Raw genomic sequence first — 22165 nt, forward strand, 5'->3', positions numbered from 1 at the left:
AACGTAAAAATTCAGCCATATTAATAATCTATCACAGTAAACATGCATATAAAATGATTTTTAATCTTTGAGACGCATTATCATGTTGCAATTCACATGTAAAAGACTCATACGTTCATGTTATATGGGATACAATGCTGATGTTAGAAGCATCACAACATAGTTAAATTTAATTCATGGGATGGGGGCATTTAATATACAGATTCAACTTCTTCTCCAGAAAAGGGGAGGGGCACTTATAGGGGGAGGGGTGCTAATTATAGGTATGCTGTATCCATAGGTTGCTATTTCTTACCATATGAATTTAATTGCTTTTTAAAATGTAATTAAGTACGTCTTGAATAAAGACAGTAAATTACACAAAATATTTGCTACAAAAACAAATAATTCAGACTAGCTTCATTGTAAGTTGGCTATAAAATACCGGCTTATCTACAGGAGATCTAGTTATAACGTACCACATAACAAGGTCTAGAAACTCGTACAGCTGAATGCGTCCTTTCTCCTCCAGTTGATGGGTCATGTGTTTTACTCGATTTAGTAACTTCATTGGAGCAATACTTCGGCCACACATCTAAAATAAACATAAGTACACTGAAACCTGCCTATAGCGACCAACTCTTTATAAAGACAACCTGTTTATTAAGATCACTGTTTTAAAGTCCCAAACGGTCACTAATAACACAATTTGACCTGTGTATAAAGACCATTTGACTATAGAGACCACTTTCCTCATGTCCCTTGGGTGGTCTTTATAGACAGGTTTGACTGTATACCAGTATGCATGATAAATCAAGAAAAACATTTACATTACAGTTAACATTATGAACAGAGCTATTAAAATAAGACTTGAATATGCAATAACATGGACAGATGTATAACCAGAGATCAAGTGTTTTGGTCTATATGGAGAAGGGGTGGGGGTGGGGGTGGGGGTGGGGGTGAAGGTAGGGGTAGGGTGGGGTGGTGATGGTGGGGTATTCCATACAGGTAAGATATAATCCCATCTCACACGTTAACCACACACATGAACATGAACATGTAGATGTATAGAGCAATAAAAACAAATTACTGGTGATTTTTCTGCTTGATTTTGTATTAGCAATGTGGACAGTACAACAGAAAGAACATGGCATTGATATTACTATAAATTATACTCGTAGACTTTTAAATGAATACATGAATGTCTATTATGTTTATTATGTCCATTGTCAGACAACTAATTCAGCTCGAGCAGGACTAACTCAGTTGTCTATTATATATGAGGTACACCTATACACAGGAGAATGGTGTACTACACTTGTAAATATCGAACTATGTCAATAAAAGTCACGACTTTAATTAAGCATTGTTAGCTTTAGATAATTTAATAGTATAGCTATACAGAGTGATATGTATAGCTTATTAAGCTTACAATACTGAAGACGACGAACTAGATCTCTCTTTTTATGTTATCTAATATAAAATAAAAGATTTATTGATTGAATAGCACTTGGGCTGAATCAAATTAAATAACCTACTTGTTATACTTTAAAATAACTAGTGTTTGTATATGAAATGTAAATATGACAGAATTAAAGTTTACATTTCAATTTCTCTCTTACATATCTCATCTATTTTCCTTTTAATTCTTAACAGTTAAGGTGACAAGACAACACCTTACTGTTCATTAGTGATACTAATTATTTTTTTCTGTTATGTTTGTAGCAAAATTAGAGACCATAAAGACATCTGGATTAATGAAGTAAGAATATTACATGGGTCTGTCAATTAGATTGGGATTTCTCTACCTCTGTGAAATATTTTAGCTACATGGTCAGCAAAGGCTTGCCGAGTGCGGATCAGATAAATCTTTTATTGTTTGGTTTGGTTAGTTTAACATCCTTGTCAGCCAAGGACATTTCAGGATGTGCCAGAATTAGGAGGTGCTGGAAAGCCGAAGCACCCAGAGAAATACCACCAACCAGCTGTCAGTACCTGGCAGCTGTCCCACATGGGATTTGAATTTGCGACTAAGAGGTGGAGGGCTTGTGGTAATATGTTGGGAGACATTAACCACTCAACCACCGCGATTACCATGTTTACCTGACAGACCGATGTTTGATTATCATCTTTATCTTAGGTGTTTCATCGGGTTATCACCTCAGTATAATCATAGCGAGTCAAAACTGATAAATTTCACCAACAATGTACAACATTAACCTACACCATATTGTTCTACATCTATTGTTAACAATACCATTGTTACAATGCAGAAATGACATTATGCCTGTGTCAGTCTATAGGAAATATAAACAGGATGAGGTGGGGTGGGACGCGACAGGACAGGAAGTGGGACGGACATCAGTATCACAATACTATTGGCTTCCTGTCCCGTTTAAAGACCCACCACTTTTCAGAAACAAACAAAATTAAAGATTCCTAAAATCAATATACAAAAAATGTAACATATGATGAAAAATTGACCTAAAATAAGGTTACAACAATGAAAAAAATGTAAGTTTTTTCAGTGTAATCTATGTTTACATTAAAGATTAATTTCGCTGTTTTGCCGTCTGGCGCAGTAATGGTCAACTAAGTGGCAGTAATTTGGACAACAGCGGAAAACACAATGAGACCCATGTTATGAAAATTAACATTTGATTTGATTTTAATCAAATTCGTTAGGAGGTGTTGATAAGTGTAGCTATAAGCTAATAACTTTGCGACTCAACAAATTATCAATATCGTGTTACATTCTCATTTAAAAAATCAAAAGTCATTTAAAAAAGGTAGTTGGCCTTTAATGGAAGGGTTGCGTCTATTCACCATCAAAACGTTTCTCACCTTGAGTGTGTTTAAGAGAGTCTGTTTTTCTATATGTAGGCCCATCATATCAAATCCCTCATAGGCTTGGTAGGCAACCCTGGTATTATATAGACCTTCAAACCTGTCAATCAAACAAAAGTGACATGAAAGAAACAAATCAATAATTTTTTAATTTCAAAATTTGAATACCTTTGTTAAACTATTAATAACAATATGTTAATTAATCTATTCTGCCTGTTACAATTTTCTCGATGAAACTTGTGTTATAATGCGATGGTTGATGACAATTTCATTATAAATTGATGGTCGATGACAATGACGTTATGATAAAATGATCGATGTCAATTACATTTTAATGCGATGATTGATGACAATTACATTATAATGCGATGGTCTATGAAAATTACGTTATAATGAGATGGTCAATGACAATTACATTATAATGCGATGGTTGATGATAATTACATTATAATGAGATGGTCAATGACAATTACATTATAATGCGATGGTTGATGATAATTACATTATAATGAGATGGTCAATGACAATGACATTATAATGCGATGGTTGATGATAATTACATTATAATGAGATGGTCAATGACAATTACATTATAATGCGATGGTTGATGAATATTACAATATAATGAGACGGTCAATGACAATTACATTATAATGCGATGGTTGATGATAATTACATTATAATGAGATGGTCAATGACAATTACGTTATAATGCGATGGTTGATGATAATTACATTATAATGAGATGGTCAATGATAATTACGTTATAATTAGATGGTCAGTGAATGACAATTACGTTATAATGTGATGATCGATGTCAATTATGTTATAATGAGATGGTTGATGACAATGACGTTATAATGTGATGATCTATGTCAATTATGTTATAATGCGACGGTTGATGACAATTACGTTAAAATGAGGTGGTCAAGACGCTTACGTTATAATGCTGTGATCAATGACAATTACATTATAACATGATGGTTGATGACAATTACGTTATAGTATGTCGGTTGATGATGCTTATATTTTAGCATTATATGATTGATGCTACTTATAATATGATGCCATGGTCAATGACACTTATATGAGAGCGAGATGGTCAATGACAATTACATTATAACCTGTGCATGATGGTTGATGACACTTACGTAATAGCGCGATGATCGATGACACCTACGTTATAGCGCAATGTTCGATGACTCTTACGTTATAGAGCGATGATTAATGGCACTTATGTTATAACATGATGGTGAATGACACTTACGTGATAGCGCAATTGTCTATGCCATTTATATAATTACGTGATATGGTCCATGCCACTTACGTGATATGGTCTATGCCACTTACGTGATAGCATGACAGACTATGCCACTTAGGTGATAGTGCGATGGTCGTTGCCACTGACGTGATAGCGTTATGATCGATGACATGCACTTACGTGATAGCGCGATGGTCGAGGAGGGATACAGATTTACGAATGGCATTCATGTTCCACTCTGCTGTATGGAGGTTCTGGGTCCGGTGTACAGCTCGCTCCAAAAGGCGATTATCCAGCATTTTATACACTTCCTGTAAAGAGAGATAACTCTTATTATTTTAATTGTCTTTCATCAAAAAACCAATTCAGTTTAAATTTTCATGTTAGGAAGAACTTAGTGAGAGAAAAATAATCATCCTCACAAGAAATGAAGTGAGATATTAAAGGTGGATTTCATCATTGTACATCAGAGTCATAAAACAGTGAGTAAGCCTCTTGTCAGTGATCTTTAAAGAATCTAGCTTTAACTCTTAAAAGATTTTCTTTACCACATCCTCAAAGGTTGAAAGATTTTATAAATATCATGTGACTCAGGGAAAATGTAACCAATAACATATACCTATCCTATAGAAGAAGAATCTGCTGAAAACACTAAAATTCATATACATTGTATACCATATTCGACCAAATAAGTACCCAAGGCAGTTATAAATTTAAAAATGAAGGGGCGCTTATTAGGAGCAAATTTGGGCTCACCTTTCACAAAAATTAATGCACAGAGTAAGCCATTAATCAATTTACAGAAGACATCAAATAGAGATACCTACCACGCAGATTTCATAGTTTCAGTCTGTAAATAAGCCATTGTAAGTGAAATTAAGGCCTCAAATAGGAAAGGGCTGCTTATAAAGATGGGGATGCATATTGGGTCGAATACGGTAAACACAAAATACTTTTGTACCATTGTAAAATTACCTTGATGCTGAGTCCATGTTCTTCTTGTTCAATTTCATCTGCCAAATTATCTTTAAAGAGGTCAATGGGGAACTGAAAAGACAAATTAATAGATAAAGTATACAATGATGAACTGAATTGACCATAGAATCGGAATACTTTGAGGAATTGAAAAGACAAAGACAAAATGACAATAGTTTCTGAATACAATGGGGTAACCAATCAAAAATGACATAATGTTTGATGATGTCATATGTGATAGCAGTCTTAAAATGAAATCTTAGAATAGTTTTGGTTCTGTTTACTGGGGCCAGTTGGCTGATCTCTCGGTCATCCTAGCAATGAAAAGTTACTCAAAGTAGGCCTGGATGTATTTGTACCCCTGTGACCTTGCATGAATTGGCCAAGGTCATCAATATTGATACTGTAGATACCTATTCTTTAAGAAGTATTTTGGACCTTTATTGTTGTAGATCAACTATTGATTGCACTGCTGTATACGTAGTGATTAAATTTCGCAATTTACTGTTTGGAAATTGCTCAAGGGGGATTATTTTCACGAATTATCTTTGTAGCTTCATTCTGTCCATTCAAACAACAGGATATAATATGTAAAACTCTGATTTTGATAAATTTTACAAGGTATAAACTTTTGCAAATTTGGATGGATCCATAAATTTAGTGAAATTAAATCCACCGCAAACATCTATCTATACAGTATGCTACACTGCACTTCATAAGTGTAGCCTAGGGTTATCAACCGTGAATCTCTGACAATGTATGTTATTGAACCCTCAGTTTTTGGTGAAGTTTTCTTTCTAGAAACACTTGAAACCACTCAGATAGACGCACTGTTATGTATATCTTGTATACTCTTTAAAATTCTCTTTTAAAAACCCATTCAGACAGTCCTGAGGAATGAGATGGGCAAAACTTTTAAATGACATAACTGGTATGTTTCTTATCAGTTTGGCTTAAGTTATTGGAAATGTCTTGCATACAAATCATATGGGTACATATTTATGACAGTGATAAGATAGGCACTGAGTATCCTAGCTGTACCGTGTATAATCTGTGTATAAATCCGCAGTGACGTGTCGTCTCCTCCCCCATTAAGACGCCACTAGGCCCTTAGATCATGATTTATAGGGTGGCCACATATCCCTTATAACCAAAATCAGATTCAATTTTACATTTGAGAAAGCCTTTTTTCAAAAGAACTTTGTAATGTAAATATTGAACTTTCAGCTTCGTTTTTATAATTCAAGTATCATATAAACATGATGAATGTTTGAGCAGATTTATTTTACGTGTCGTACAAAATGGCTAGGTAAACTTATCTTCCCTTGCTATCCCAGGCTTGTCACGTATAGCCATAAATGGCTACCAAATCTGAATCTCTTATAATTCTATTGAAATTTTATTTTGTATCAACATAAATTTCACTCCAATAAATAAGATAAGATTGTTCGCTGTGAATCCCAGACCTATGCTGTCCTAATCGTATCCATTATCATTAGATCTACATGCTTTGACAAATAAATCCTTTGAAAATGTAGGCCCAAGTTGTTACCATTTACCATGTTAACTTAAATTTTATGGTTTTAGACAATTTTTATCTTCTGTTTTCAGTCAAATAAAGAATTATCTTATGAACTATGGATAGACATTACAAATATGTGAGCTACCTGTATTGAAACCATTTTCAACAAAATCAGTTTGAAGTTCTGATATATTCAGAAATCATAACATTAAAGATGCTCCTACGCTGACGAATGGTAATTTTTATATCTATCAAAAACAGGAGCAGATGAATCAGTATGTTTCTTCAGTAACATGAATTATTTACTTTACACTATAACCATCATTGAGCTTCTTATTATTATATTTCAATATAAAAGTATTCAAAATAATTAATGGCATCCTGTTAAAAATCCATGACACTATGCCATGTATATGGAGTGAAGAAGAGCTAGATTTCACAGACAACAAAAGCAAAACAAACAATTTTTTTATGTATTTTTGTGTTAATTAGACATACAGTAAAACACGGTTATCACAAACACACTTACAAATCAAGATTTATATAATATGTTTGTAATATTATATAACAAACTATGGTTATAACAAAGTGATTTCATTGGTCCTAATCATGTTTTACTGTATATATTCATGGCTAAACATAACTTATCATCCAAATGATAAATTTGATTTATGCTCTGTAAGCAGTGGATTATATAGAATTCATCAATATCATAAAAGACTATACATTTCAAATGATTTGAGTGTCCAGTGTTATTACCGAGTCCAGTTATTACCAATGGGAAGTTATCCTCTAGTCCCTGCAACAACATTCATCACTGATTCATTGAAATGTTTGATGGCAATGACATTCTGCATGGGTATATAATATGACTCCAGAGACATCAAATGTGAAAAAGACCTAGAGGGCCTGTATAGCTCACACTGTAAATTCAGTGGTGCCACTAATACTTTATATTCTTTGATCTATGTAACAATGGACAGAAATTAAAAATTCAGATGAAGAGGATATGCTACAGCAAACCTTTGTCAATTATGTAAGATCTACTGATTTAAATGATCAATGTCCTTGCTAAACGATTTCCCCGCTAATATAGCTTATAATATCTGCCATGATATGCTTAACTGTTGTATAGTTCAAATTAAATTCTTCAATGAATCTGTCAAGACCTGATAAGGATCATGGATCAAAGTTGAAATATGAATGAAACTCTAATAGCACTGACGATTACTTTTTTGGGTTTATTACCTCATGAACACCTAGAGTCATATATATATACATTACAACATTCACAAACATTTTTCAAAAGTAAGATTAATCTTCTGCACCATGTGCTTTAATATATGTACAGAACATCTATATTTTGATGAAAGCATATTATGATATTCCCTTTTCACCCCTGTAAGTTCATAATGGACTCTTCTAGCCTTTGAATTAAAAGCATTCAAATGAGTCTTCAGGGATGAATGAGTTTAAAGCTCAACTGTTCAGAATCAATACTTTAACACAAGGTTTTAATGCGATTCTCAACACTAGTTATATACAATATTAATGGTTAAATGTATTTGATAATTGATCTCCGTTATCCAAATAAACCTGACCATTAATGTTTCTTTAAATACAAGCTGATTTTACGGTAAAGCTATTTAATGCTTGTTTGGTTTTTGCTCTGGGTGTTTTACAACAGTCAAATTGATATATTGACCCTTTGACTGTAGCCATTGTCAAGTTAAATGTCCAACATCGTCAAACAATGTTTACCTGTCGATATATATATCTCACCTGGATTTGGTGATTACCTGTGATCAACAGGTGTAGTAAGGTCTACGTTTAATAAGCTTACAGAATCTCGGCAAATCCTGCTTAATCTACTCGATTGACATGTATATAAACATCGACTCGCCTATTTCTACATGGATAGACACAGGACTAAATAAATCTTCAATGTTGACCCAAAGTAAACTTGCTCAACTAAGCAGAGTATAGCATTAGGAAGAGGTTACAATATAGATATTGGTATACTATTTGAAAATAGTATTTTTCTTAAAATTATTTTAGAGACATATAAAAAAGTCAGCAGCCAACATTAATAGGATTCTGTAAACACTTGGAACATTAAATACTACTCTTGTTGCTACATGTGGTGATGGTGATGATGATAAGATGATGATGACGATGATGACAATGATGAGGATGATACACTCACCCCCAGTGCTCTTGCAAGGCACCTGTAAAAACAAAGATTTATATATAGTTAAAATGAAATGGATGTACATTTCTATATACAGGGTGTCACATCATTGTACACTATAATATACAGGGTGTCATATCACTGTACACTATAATACACAGGGTGTCACATCATTGTACACTATAATATACAGGGTGTCACATCATTGTACACTATAATATACAGGGTGTCACATCATTGTACACTATAATATACAGGGTGTCACATCATTGTACACTATAATACACAGGGTGTCACATCATTGTACACTATAATATACAGGGTGTCACATCATTGTACACTATAATATACAGGGTGTCACATCATTGTACACTATAATATACAGGGTGTCACATCATTGTACACTAAAATATACAGGGTGTCACATCATTGTATACATAAATATACAGGGTGTCACATCATTGTACACTATAATATACAGGGTGTCACATTACTGTACACTATAATACACAGGGTGTCACATCATTGTACACTATAATACACAGGGTGTCACATCATTGTACACTATAATATACAGGGTGTCACATCATTGTACACTATAATATACAGGGTGTCACACATCACTGTACACTATAATACACAGGGTGTCATATCATTGTACACTATAATATACAGGGTGTCACATCATTGTACACTATAATATACAGGGTGTCACATCATTGTACACTATAATATACAGGGTGTCACATCATTGTGCACCATAATATACAGGGTGTCACATCATTGTACACTATAATATACAGGATGTCACATCATTGTACACTATAATATACAGGGTGTCACATCATTGTATACTATAATACACAGGATGTCACATCATTGTACACTATAATACACAGGGTGTCACATCATTGTACACTATAATACACAGGGTGTCACATCATTGTACACTATAATATACAGGGTTTCACATCATTGTACACTATAATATACAGGGTGTCACATCATTGTATACTATAATACACAGGGTGTCACATCATTGTACACTATAATACACAGGGTGTCACATCATTGTACACTATAATATACAGGGTGTCACATCATTGTACACTATAATATACAGGGTGTCACATCATTGTACACTATAATATACAGGGTGTCACATCATTGTACACTATAATATACAGGGTGTCACATCATTGTACACTATAATATACAGGGTGTCACATCACTGTACACTATAATATACAGGGTGTCAGATCATTGTACACTATAATATACAGGGTGTCACATCATTGTACACTTTAATACACAGGGTGTCACATCATTGTACACTATAATATACAGGGTGTCACATCATTGTACACTATAATATACAAGGTGTCACATCATTGTACACTATAATATACAGGGTGTAACACCATTGTACACTATAATATACAGGGTGTCACATCATTGTACACTATAATATACAGGGTGTCACATCATTGTACACTATAATATACAGGGTGTCACATCATTGTACACTATAATATACAGGGTGTCACATCATTGTACACTATAATATACAGGGTGTCACATCATTGTACACTATAATATACAGGGTGTCACATCATTGTACACTATAATATACAGGGTGTCACATCATTGTACACTATAATATACAGGGTGTCACATCATTGTACACTATAATATACAGGGTGTCACATCATTGTACACTATAATATACAGGGTGTCACATCATTGTACACTATAATATACAGGGTGTCACATCATTGTACACTATAATATACAGGGGTGTCACATCATTGTACACTATAATATACAGGGTGTCACATCATTGTACACTATAATATACAGGGTGTCACATCATTGTACACTATAATACACAGGGTGTCACATCATTGTACACTATAATATACAGGGTGTCACATCATTGTACACTATAATATACAGGGTGTCACATCATTGTACACTATAATATACAGGGTGTCACATCATTGTACACTATAATATACAGGGTGTCACATCATTGTACACTATAATATACAGGGTGTCACATCATTGTACACTATAATATACAGGGTGTCACATCATTGTACACTATAATATACAGGGTGTCACATCATTGTACACTATATAATATACAGGGTGTCACATCATTGTACACTATAATATACAGGGTGTCACATCATTGTACACTATAATATACAGGGTGTCACATCATTGTACACTATAATATACAGGGTGTCACATCATTGTACACTATAATATACAGGGTGTCACATCATTGTACACTATAATATACAGGGTGTCACATCATTGTACACTATAATATACAGGGTGTCACATCATTGTACACTATAATATACAGGGTGTCACATCATTGTACACTATAATATACAGGGTAGGGTGTCACATCATTGTACACTATAATATACAGGGTGTCACATCATTGTACACTATAATATACAGGGTGTCACATCATTGTACACTATAATACACAGGGTGTCACATCATTGTACACTATAATATACAGGGTGTCACATCATTGTACACTATAATATACAGGGTGTCACATCATTGTACACTATAATATACAGGGTGTCACATCATTGTACACTATAATATACAGGGTGTCACATCATTGTACACTATAATATACAGGGTGTCACATCATTGTACACTATAATATACAGGGTGTCACATCATTGTACACTATAATATACAGGGTGTCACATCATTGTACACTATAATATACAGGGTGTCACATCATTGTACACTATAATATACAGGGTGTCACATCATTGTACACTATAATATACAGGGTGTCACATCATTGTACACTATAATATACAGGGTGTCACATCATTGTACACTATAATATACAGGGTGTCACATCATTGTACACTATAATATACAGGGTGTCACATCATTGTACACTATAATATACAGGGTGTCACATCATTGTACACTATAATATACAGGGTGTCACATCATTGTACACTATAATATACAGGGTGTCACATCATTGTACACTATAATATACAGGGTGTCACATCATTGTACACTATAATATACAGGGTGTCACATCATTGTACACTATAATATACAGGGTGTCACATCATTGTACACTATAATATACAGGGTGTCAAATCATTGTACACTATAATATACAGGGTGTCACATCATTGTACACTATAATATACAGGGTGTCACATCATTGTACACTATAATATACAGGGTGTCACATCATTGTACACTATAATATACAGGGTGTCACATCATTGTACATATAATATACAGGGTGTCACATCATTGTACACTATAATATACAGGGTGTCACATCATTGTACACTATAATATACAGGGTGTCACATCATTGTACACTATAATATACAGGGTGTCACATCATTGTACACTATAATATACAGGTGTCACATCATTGTACACTATAATATACAGGGTGTCACACATTGTACACTATAATATACAGGGTGTCACATCATTGTACACTATAATATACAGGGTGTCACATCATTGTACACTATAATATACAGGGTGTCACATCATTGTACACTATAATATACAGGGTGTCACATCATTGTACACTATAATATACAGGGTGTCACATCATTGTACACTATAATATACAGGGTGTCACATCATTGTACACTATAATATACAGGGTGTCACATCATTGTACACTATAATATACAGGGTGTCACATCATTGTACACTATAATATACAGGGTGTCACATCATTGTACACTATAATATACAGGGTGTCACATCATTGTACACTATAATATACAGGGTGTCACATCATTGTACACTATAATATACAGGGTGTCACATCATTGTACACTATAATATACAGGGTGTCACATCATTGTACACTATAATATACAGGGTGTCACATCATTGTACACTATAATATACAGGGTGTCACATCACTGTACACTATAATACACAGGGTGTCACATCATTGTACACTATAATATACAGGGTGTCACATCATTGTACACTATAATATACAGGGTGTCACATCATTGTACACTATAATACACAGGGTGTCACATCATTGTACACTATAATACACAGGGTGTCACATCATTGTACACTATAATACACAGGGTGTCACATCATTGTACACTATAATACACAGGGTGTCACATCATTGTACACTATAATACACAGGGTGTCACATCACTGTACACTATAATACACAGGGTGTCACATCATTGTACACTATAATATACAGGGTGTCACATCATTGTACATTATAATATACAGGGTGTCACATCATTGTACACTATAATATACAGGGTGTCACATCATTGTACACTATAATACACAGGGTGTCACATCATTGTACACTATAATACACAGGGTGTCACATCATTGTACACTATAATACACAGGATGTCACATCATTGTACACTATAATACACAGGGTGTCACATCATTGTACACTATAATATACAGGGTGTCACATCATTGTACACTATATATATACAGGGAGTCACATCATTGTACACTATAATATACAGGGGTGTCACACCATTGTACACTATAATATACAGGGTGTCACATCATTGTACACTATAATATACAGGGTGTCACATCATTGTACACTATAATATACAGGGTGTCACATCATTGTACACTATAATATACAGGGTGTCACATCATTGTACACTATAATATACAGGGTGTCACATCATTGTACACTATAATATACAGGGTGTCACATCATTGTACATTATAAAATACAGTGTCACATTATCGTACATGATATACTATATTATACATTTACCGGGTACGTAGCGACGTATACGTACATATATACGTAATTAATTGATGATGTTCCGGTTACTATGATAAACACAACGTAAAGCAGCGTGCGATGTCGACATACAGTGTGTATAGGTATATAGGTACATCTAAAGCTAGCTACATGTATGTAGGGCTAATGGTACTTTCGTTATAAGTCATATTTCTCATGTGTAAACAAATCACACGTTTGTCAGCAAGTCTTACTTAGATATCTTAAAGACGATGGATATTTTGATAAACTCACCCCAATTCGTCCCAGGAATAAAATCCACGGAACTGTGGATATTCCAGGTGAAACATGTCCTTTCAACTGCAGCAACCCAAGGGCTTTAGAGCCCACACACACCAACGAAAGTACTATGGCTGTTCCTATACACTCCCGTGTATAAGCCAGTCAATACATGAATAGCGATAAAAGTTCTGAATGTAAATCCATTCGTCGTTATGCGGTTGTGTACACAGGTCCCGACCTATTTTTATTGTGTACACACTTTCCTCTGTGCACACTGCATAAGTCGTATTGTAAAATAGAATCCAATATATTACATTCCTTCGGAGAGAAATAGTTATAGAGACCACACGCCTTAGCTAAATAACTCTCGTCTTGGGATCTGAAAATGTAATCGTTTAAAATAACAGTTGTGATTTACTTAAAGTTCTCGGGCCTTTTATTCACCGTATACATGCGTCATTTGTCTGTCTGTTGTCAAATTAATAATAGTATCTAATTTCATTTCGGTACAATAATGATTCCTATACAAGACATTGTTGATAGCGATCTGATTGGCCACAATATAAATTATAATATGTACACGTGTTTGGTATGACAGCTGTCCTGCTCCATTCCTTTATATATACACTGTATATAGGTAATCATATTAAATAAAATTGTCTTCGGCTCCAACGCAGATTTAAAGATATGGTTTTAATTTGATTGCAGGGGTGGCTAAGTATAACATACCATGATATGATATTGAAATTGATACGATAAAACGTCGTGCAGGTTTAATTACTTACTGAACTGCGACAATATCACATCGCCATTTAAACTATACACGCGTACGTATATACATCTACAACGGTCACGTACCTCTCAGTCCGCAGTATTTCTCTAAATGGTTATTGAAGCTTCTAATTTTCTTTGAAAAGTTGCGAACTCTTAATTGGTTATTAGTTACACATAAGCGTATCGTGCTTTGTTTGTTTGTTTGTTTGATTAATTAACGTCCTATTAACAGCTATGGTCATGTAAGGACGGCCTCCCATGTATGCGGTGTGTTGCGTGTATGTTGTGCGAGGTGCGTGTTTTGGGAGACTGCGGTATATTCATGTTGTGTCTTCTTGTATAGTGGAACTATTGCCCTTTTTATAGTGCTATATCACTGAAGCATGCCGCCGAAGTGCACTATATAGCGAAAACATTGAACTTCGATTAATTGCCATTGCTGACAGCAGTGACTTCAGGCCTTTTTTCATGAACGTTTATATTAGTTGTTCGATATGACCAATTTGTTCGCATTAAAGTGTTTAATACCGGTATATTTGTTTTGCTATAATGAAAATAAACAAGTTTACAGTCAAACTAGGAAGTGTATTATCATTAATCGTGGACGTACATGTAGATGAGACTTACAAAGCTCTGCTGGTTTTTTTAATGTGTCATTTAAACATCACTTTCTATGTAAACAAGAATACCATCTACACATTACTGAACTATCATTATGTGTGATAATTTAAAGATGCTCCACCGCTGACAATTGGTATTTTTTTACTATCAAAAACAGCAGCTGACGATTTAATATTTTTCTTCAGTAACAAAAGTTACTTACTTTTCACCATTACCACCATTGAAAAGTTTGAGCTTCTAATTTTACTTCAAGTTAAAAATATGAAAAATAATTAATTGCATCCCGAAAAAATTCCATGGCACTATATCCTATTTGGAATGAAGTACTGATTGTGCATGACCCAAAGGTAAAAGCAATTATTTTATGTAATTTTATGTGTTAATTAGACTTATGTATATACGATTAAACACTAATTATTGTTCAAATGATGAATATCATTTATGCTCTGTCGGCGGTGGAGCATCTTTAACATCGTATAAATTACTGGCATTTCAATAAGTTTAATTTGTTTGAATCAAGTTTTTTTTTTTGTATTTTTAGTGTCCCTTTCAAATATACGATTTTCCATGAAAGACAATACTTCATGTTCACATGTAATACACAGTACAGAAGGGAAGTAACGCTTACCATTTGCACGGTATTTAGTTTTATCTTTGTCATTATGTTTACTAGTGTCGTTCATGTACAAGGAGCGCTTGTTTGACCGGATTCGACTTTACAAAAGGAGATACACTTCGGGTGTCTTTGGGCGGCAACTTTTTTCCTATCAGAGGGTAGAGAGAGAGAACATGTTCTCATAAATTCTCGCCCAGATAACGTGAATATGACTCAAGAACAAATATGGCGATGGCCGGAGTAGGGAACTTGGAAACATTAGCAATTTATCAATTTATAGATGATTTTCTTAACATGGATGACACCGAATCGGAGACACCACTTAATATACATATAACAATCCTGAAAAAACAACACCTTTTGATATTGAACGTTAATTATTTAAAAATAATTCAGAATTAATAAAATAGATTTCAACTATTTGATTTAATCTAAGCAGTCAATATTTTATGCCTAATACATCAGTGACACTCGTGCCAGCATTTCTTGCATTTCTAAACATGTGTCGTGCACGGTAATGTTACGTAAATAAAAGAAATCATTGGAAATTCGTCAAAAAAAATGCACAGCATTTTACGACAAAATATTAATTATACATTATTAATATTCACATTTACATCAGTAAATTGTAATTTTGTAATCACAGTTCACGGCCACAAACAAGAAAGTCAAATTGAAGCGAAAAACTAACCTTTATTTTGCCGCCATGTTTGTTCTTGTTTGTTCTTCTTGTTTCTGGGCCGTTTTCGATTATACGGTTTGACTGGTTGGACCTAGTTGTTCGTTTATGAATTAAAGACGGACCTGTTGATTTTATATTGTTTTCAGACGAGCCTTGACAAAGCCCTCACAGGCCTGTATCAAAAACTGCAGGTCCGTCAAGATTTATACATGTACTTGAAATAATGACTTGAACAAACGGTCAAACCGGTTGTTCTGAATAAACGAAACGGCCCTGCTTTGTAGGTGGTGTGAGATTTTGTTCCGATGTTCGTTGCGTATGAGCAAAAATAACGTGTTCTTGTATTAAGAACATGTCGCCCTAGGACGACCATCGAGTCTTTTTTGACATTGTCATGCAAAAAATATGGCATATCAGAAGGCATTTCTTTTATACCTCCGTGAAGTTGATTCCCATTTCCTTATTCTATGACTTATTTGATTTCTAGCTACTGATTAGCATCAGAAATGGCAACTTCGCCAGCCAAGGGTATTTAGGCCTATTCTACTATTGCAGGGAGAGAATTGGCTGAATAACCTTGGCTAGAGAAGTTGCAGAAATGGTTGAAAATGCATTATTATGCATCACATGATCGATTTCACCTTTTAATTACTCATTTAGGGTCCATTACATATTTGATATTCGATTTCTAGCTACTATTTAGCACCAGAAATGATTCAAGATGCATTATTATGCATCACATTGATCTATTTTAACCTTTTAATTACTCATTAAGGGTCATTATTACCTATTCGATACCCTAATTACTTATTCGAGTTCTAGCAACTACTTTACAGGTGTGATTACTCGCCAATATCTTGTTGGCTAGACGTTGTTCTGTTTTGAAAAACTGCCCAGTCGAGGAACCTGTGCCGTTCCCGTTAGGTGACTGCCCTCTTGTCTGGGTTCACTCTTCTTTTTTTCGAAGGACCCTTTCTTCTGTTTAATTATTTGAAGGAGGGCTCGGCTGCTTCTGTCTTCCTTTGAAGAGTATGCAGACCGTGAAGGCCAGTACCTCGCGGGGGTCAACGCCACCCGAGAAGAAGGCTAGAATTTCAGCTCCATAGTCTACTGTGCAGTCGAAGTCGAAGTCGAACCTTACTTCAATGGTAACAAGGGGAATTGTAATAAGGACAAGTACTCCCCTGGGGGGAAGTTCCTGGCTCTTTTGCTCTCTTCTTGGTCGTTGCAGACAAAAATTCTGTTCTGAAGGACTCCGCTTCTCCAGTTGCAGATTCTGACCCTCCCCCAGCAGGATTAGTTTTCCGGATAGAAAACGATTCTCACACCTTCGAGGGTCTCGATCTTCTTCGTCGTCCAGATCTTCCTGTAGGAGGTTGTCTATCTTCCTTCCTTCCTTCCTTCCGGAGTGGAGGGAAATCACAGATCTCTTGGGCCTTGTTTGCAGGCAAGGAGGGTTGGGCATTTCCCTTTTCAGGATCTTCTTTCCTCCGGGAGGGCTCGATTGAGGAGATCTGCACACCCGACTTATATTCCAGAATGTCTTTGGGCCGCAAGAAGTCCGAAGCTTGACGTCTGATCATAGATCTTAGTGACTTCAACACGTAGATTCAAGATGAAGACTCAACGGGGCATCATAGCTTCGACGAGAGAGGTGATGTGGACCACTTCAGTAGATCTGAAGGATTTCCCATTCCCATTCCCATCAAGAGGTCAGCACGGAAATTTCTCCATTTTAAATGCAACGGGAAGTTTATTCAGTTCCGGCCCATGACTGCTTCTTTGTTTTTCCCCAAGCTGCTGCAGATTGTCTTAGGGTTCTTGCAGTCCAGGGGAATATATTTCCACATCTATTTCGACGATTCCATCATGCTCCAGCTATTGCAGAAATCTTTAGAGCAGAACTCTGGTCTGGTCAGGACACTTTTACTCAAAGTCGGCTTTATTCCTTCCAGAGAAGTCCGATGTTTTCCCTTCTCAAGACTTTGTCTTCCCGGGAAACGTCTCAACATGGTTCAGAGTATTGTCTTTGCACCGTTGATCTTTCACTGACCTTCATCGGCTGTTCTCACGTCCAGTTCTGGGTAACCGTAAAGCTCTGGTAGATGTGGCTGTCCTGGAGAGACTTCACATAAGACCTCTATAGATGTACATCGTCGCAAAAAAGGGAGCCTGCCATCAGGGAATGGGGGATTTAGCTTCCTCTCAACCAATCGGTAAAAAGTTTGTTCCGTGGTAAGCGGTTAAAAAGACTGGTAAAAGACTGCGTTATTCGGGGGATTTAGTTGTCTAAGCCAGTTCCCGCCATGATTTTTTTTTGGATGATTGCGCATTTTAAGGTGGTTTGTGTGGCTATGGATATTTCTACAGTTCTTGCGTATCTAGAGAGATTGGCAGACTATATCTCACGTCATTTGTGCCCTCGCTATCCATATTCATCTTCTCTGTCGGGAAATGCAGTTGACTGTTTTAAACAAGCATATTCCAAGTAGGTAAACTGTTCTGGCGGATACTATTTCCAGGCGCCGCCAGCCGTTTCTGACAGAATGACAGCTAAACCCCTCGATCTTCGAGGCCAATTGTCAGGTGTGAAACATGCCTCAAGTAGACCTTTTCGCCACTTCCGTAAACAACCAGTTGCCAACCTTTTGCATCTCCGGTGTCAGACCAAATGTGGACCCACTATGGATGGATGCATGCATATTCTTTCCCTCCATTCAACCTGGTAGGCAGAAGTGGCTGAGACAACCCCGATTTCCGAAGCTCTTGTCGTTTACAGTGAGTGTTCCTCTGGTTCTCCCGCCCAGAACCAATATTCTGCGCCAGCTTCGGTCCAGGAGGATGTATTTACGCCCCGAGATCCCCCATCTTCAGGCGTGGAAGCTATCTCAGGAAGCCTCGATCAGGCAGGCTTTTCTTCGGATGTGTCAGCTCGCATTACCAGATCAATGAGATCTTCCTCTTTTCGTCTACCAGTCACGCTGGGAGATCTTTAGAACAAATATACGTACCCGGCATACTATACCTTTCTAAAGACGACATCATTTTCTGTCTAAAAGTCTTTTGAGCTACAATATTACAGCTAGAAGATCTTCTGTGACTCGTTTTTCGTTTTGCGGTTGTCGAAACGCGTTTTTCGTTTTACGCTATTCGTATTTTTTTTACTCATGTTTCGTTTGAGTTTTCATTAGTTATCATTCAGCATTTCGTTTGCGTTTTGCGTTTATTTTTCGTTTAGAGGGAACGTTACACACTTAAGTGTACGTATATTTATGGTTTATACCTGTATGTAAAGAGGCATGGTGTACTTCTTTCACGGGGAGGTATATCCATTTTCTTATCCTTTTCCTTCGGAGGTTCATTGGGACTTTTTTATTATCCCTAACGGGGGCTTGTTTTCTGATTTTGCCCTTTGACTAGACTGCCTGGCTTCGGACTCTACACTACGTTAAGACGAATTCGCATGCTAAAGATATGGTGACATATAACTGAAATAAAATTGAGGTTGTTGCCATGTAAAACCAATTTTGCCCTTGTGGCACCTTATTGAGACCGTAATTTGAAATTTAAAGATTAAATAGATCATTGCGGTACTTAATATTTAGATCATTTTGAACTATTTTAAAATTATGATGATAAGTAATTGTAAATCGAATACGTAATCAGGAAATCGATAAGTAATACGCCCTCAATATGGAATTTCAAGGTTGAATAGATAATTGTGATGCATGATAATAGATCTTGAACCATTTTCGATGTTAATTAGGAGCTAGAAATCGAATAAGTAATCAGGGATTCGAATAAGTAATGGACCCTTTATGAGCAATTACAAGGTCAAACAGATCATTGTGATGCACAATAATGCATTTTCAACCATATTTGACGTTAATTAATAGCTAGGAATCGAATAAGCAATCAGGGAATCAAATAAGTCATGGAATAAGGAAATGGGTACTTTCGAACTAGGAATCAACTTCACGAGGTATAAAAGAAATGCCTTCTTATAGCTATATTTGCATGATATAATCAACAACCGACATTTGCATGACAATTTCAAAAATGACTCGATGTGTATGTTTTTTTAAAAGTCGAATCCGGTTAAACAAGCGCTCCTTGTACATGATATAGACACTGGTAAACATAACAGCGAATATTTAACTAAATACTGTGCACATACCTTCACGTGGGTGTTCTAGTCAATCAGAGTTACTTCCCTTTTTGATAATATGCAACTACTATAATATTATAAACTGTCCTGTATTGTCGCACAGATAATTTTTTCTCCGCAACAAAAAATCTAAATTGTTTGAGTTTAAATGAACCATGTTATATTCATGTTCAATTACATTTAATTATTTTAAAGAAAGTGATAATTACTGTTTCAGAAGTCATCGTCGGTTAACTACATAATGTACGTTAATCTGTATTGACCCTGGTAGAGAAAAAGAAAGTTTGAATTAGTAATTATAATTAATGCACTTTAATTTTATATTGTAAAGATCAGATTTGCCGTTTATTTTCCGAACAATGAAATAGGCTACTAGTGGCAATCAGGTCATGGCAGGCGGAAGGTGACAATTACTCTTTAATTACCACGAAAGAGAGTTGGTTTAGAGTTATTAAATAAGAATAAAACATTTTGTAAATGATTAGAGATGGAGAAAAAATATCCTATATACTTGTACGATATATAACAAACCGGTTATCACTTAATTTATGAACAGTTTTAATTGCAATGTATGTACGTGACCGTATATTTCTTTAAATTCTTTACATTGTGTAGAGTTGTTTTTATCAAAACGTTTATACGACATCTTATTAAAAATAATAATTAAAAAAAAAATAATAGTCAGGGATGTAAGTTATATACGTTGTATAGCACTGGTACATTCAGGGATGTCAGTTATATTTGTTGTATAGCACGGGTACAGTCAGGGCTGTAAGTTATATACGTTGAAAGTACGGGTACAGTCAGGGATGTAAGTTATGTATGTTGTATAGCACGGGCACAGTCAGGGCTGTAAGTTTTATACGTTGAAAGTACGGGTACAGTCAGGGATGTAAGTTATATATGTTGTATAGTACGCATGGTACGGGTACAGTTAGGAATGTAAGTTATACATGATGTACAACACGGGTACAGTCAGGGATGTAAGTTATATACGTTGTATAGTACGGGTACAGTTAGGAATGTAATTTATACATGATGTACAACACGGGTACAGTCAGGGATGTAAGTTGCAAGTTATACATGATGTACAGCACGGGTACAGTCAGGAATGTAAGTTATATATGTTGTATAGCACGGGTATAGAAAAGGATGTAAGTTATATGTGTTGTATAACACGGGATCAGTCAGGGATGTAAGTTAAATATGTTGTATAGCACGGGTACAGTCAGGGATGTAAGTTATATATGTTGTATGTGACGGGTACAGTCAGGGATGTAAGTTATATGGGTTGTATAGCACGGGTACAGTCAGGGATGTAAGTTATATATGTTGTATAGCACGGGTACAGTCAGTGATGTAAGTTATATATGTTGTATAGCACGGGTACAGTCAGGGATGTAAGTTATATATGTTGTATGTGACGGGTACAGTCAGGGATGTAAGTTATATATG

The 22165-nt window shown here is 35.5% G+C and overlaps 1 protein-coding gene across 2 annotated transcripts in view; it reads right to left on the minus strand.

Annotated features, from left to right (window-relative positions):
- LOC138329705 (micronuclear linker histone polyprotein-like) overlaps nt 1–14384 on the minus strand; it is a 46881-nt gene extending 32497 nt beyond the window's left edge. Inside the window, exons 1-6 of one of the 2 annotated variants that reach the window (XM_069276970.1) lie at nt 13862–14384; nt 8794–8815; nt 5066–5137; nt 4271–4401; nt 2827–2929; nt 459–574 (exon numbers count right to left, since the gene is read on the minus strand). In XM_069276970.1, the coding sequence (XP_069133071.1) occupies nt 459–574; nt 2827–2929; nt 4271–4401; nt 5066–5137; nt 8794–8815; nt 13862–13917 (500 nt within the window). In that variant the 5' untranslated portion in view covers nt 13918–14384. The remainder of the gene's footprint in view (nt 1–458; nt 575–2826; nt 2930–4270; nt 4402–5065; nt 5138–8793; nt 8816–13861) is intronic. The other variant, XM_069276971.1, reaches the window with a different exon arrangement.
- Between the last annotated feature and the right edge of the window lie 7781 nt (nt 14385–22165).

The sequence above is a fragment of the Argopecten irradians genome, chromosome 8, assembly GCF_041381155.1.
Source record: "Argopecten irradians isolate NY chromosome 8, Ai_NY, whole genome shotgun sequence".
In the NCBI taxonomy this organism is placed as follows: domain Eukaryota; kingdom Metazoa; phylum Mollusca; class Bivalvia; order Pectinida; family Pectinidae; genus Argopecten; species Argopecten irradians.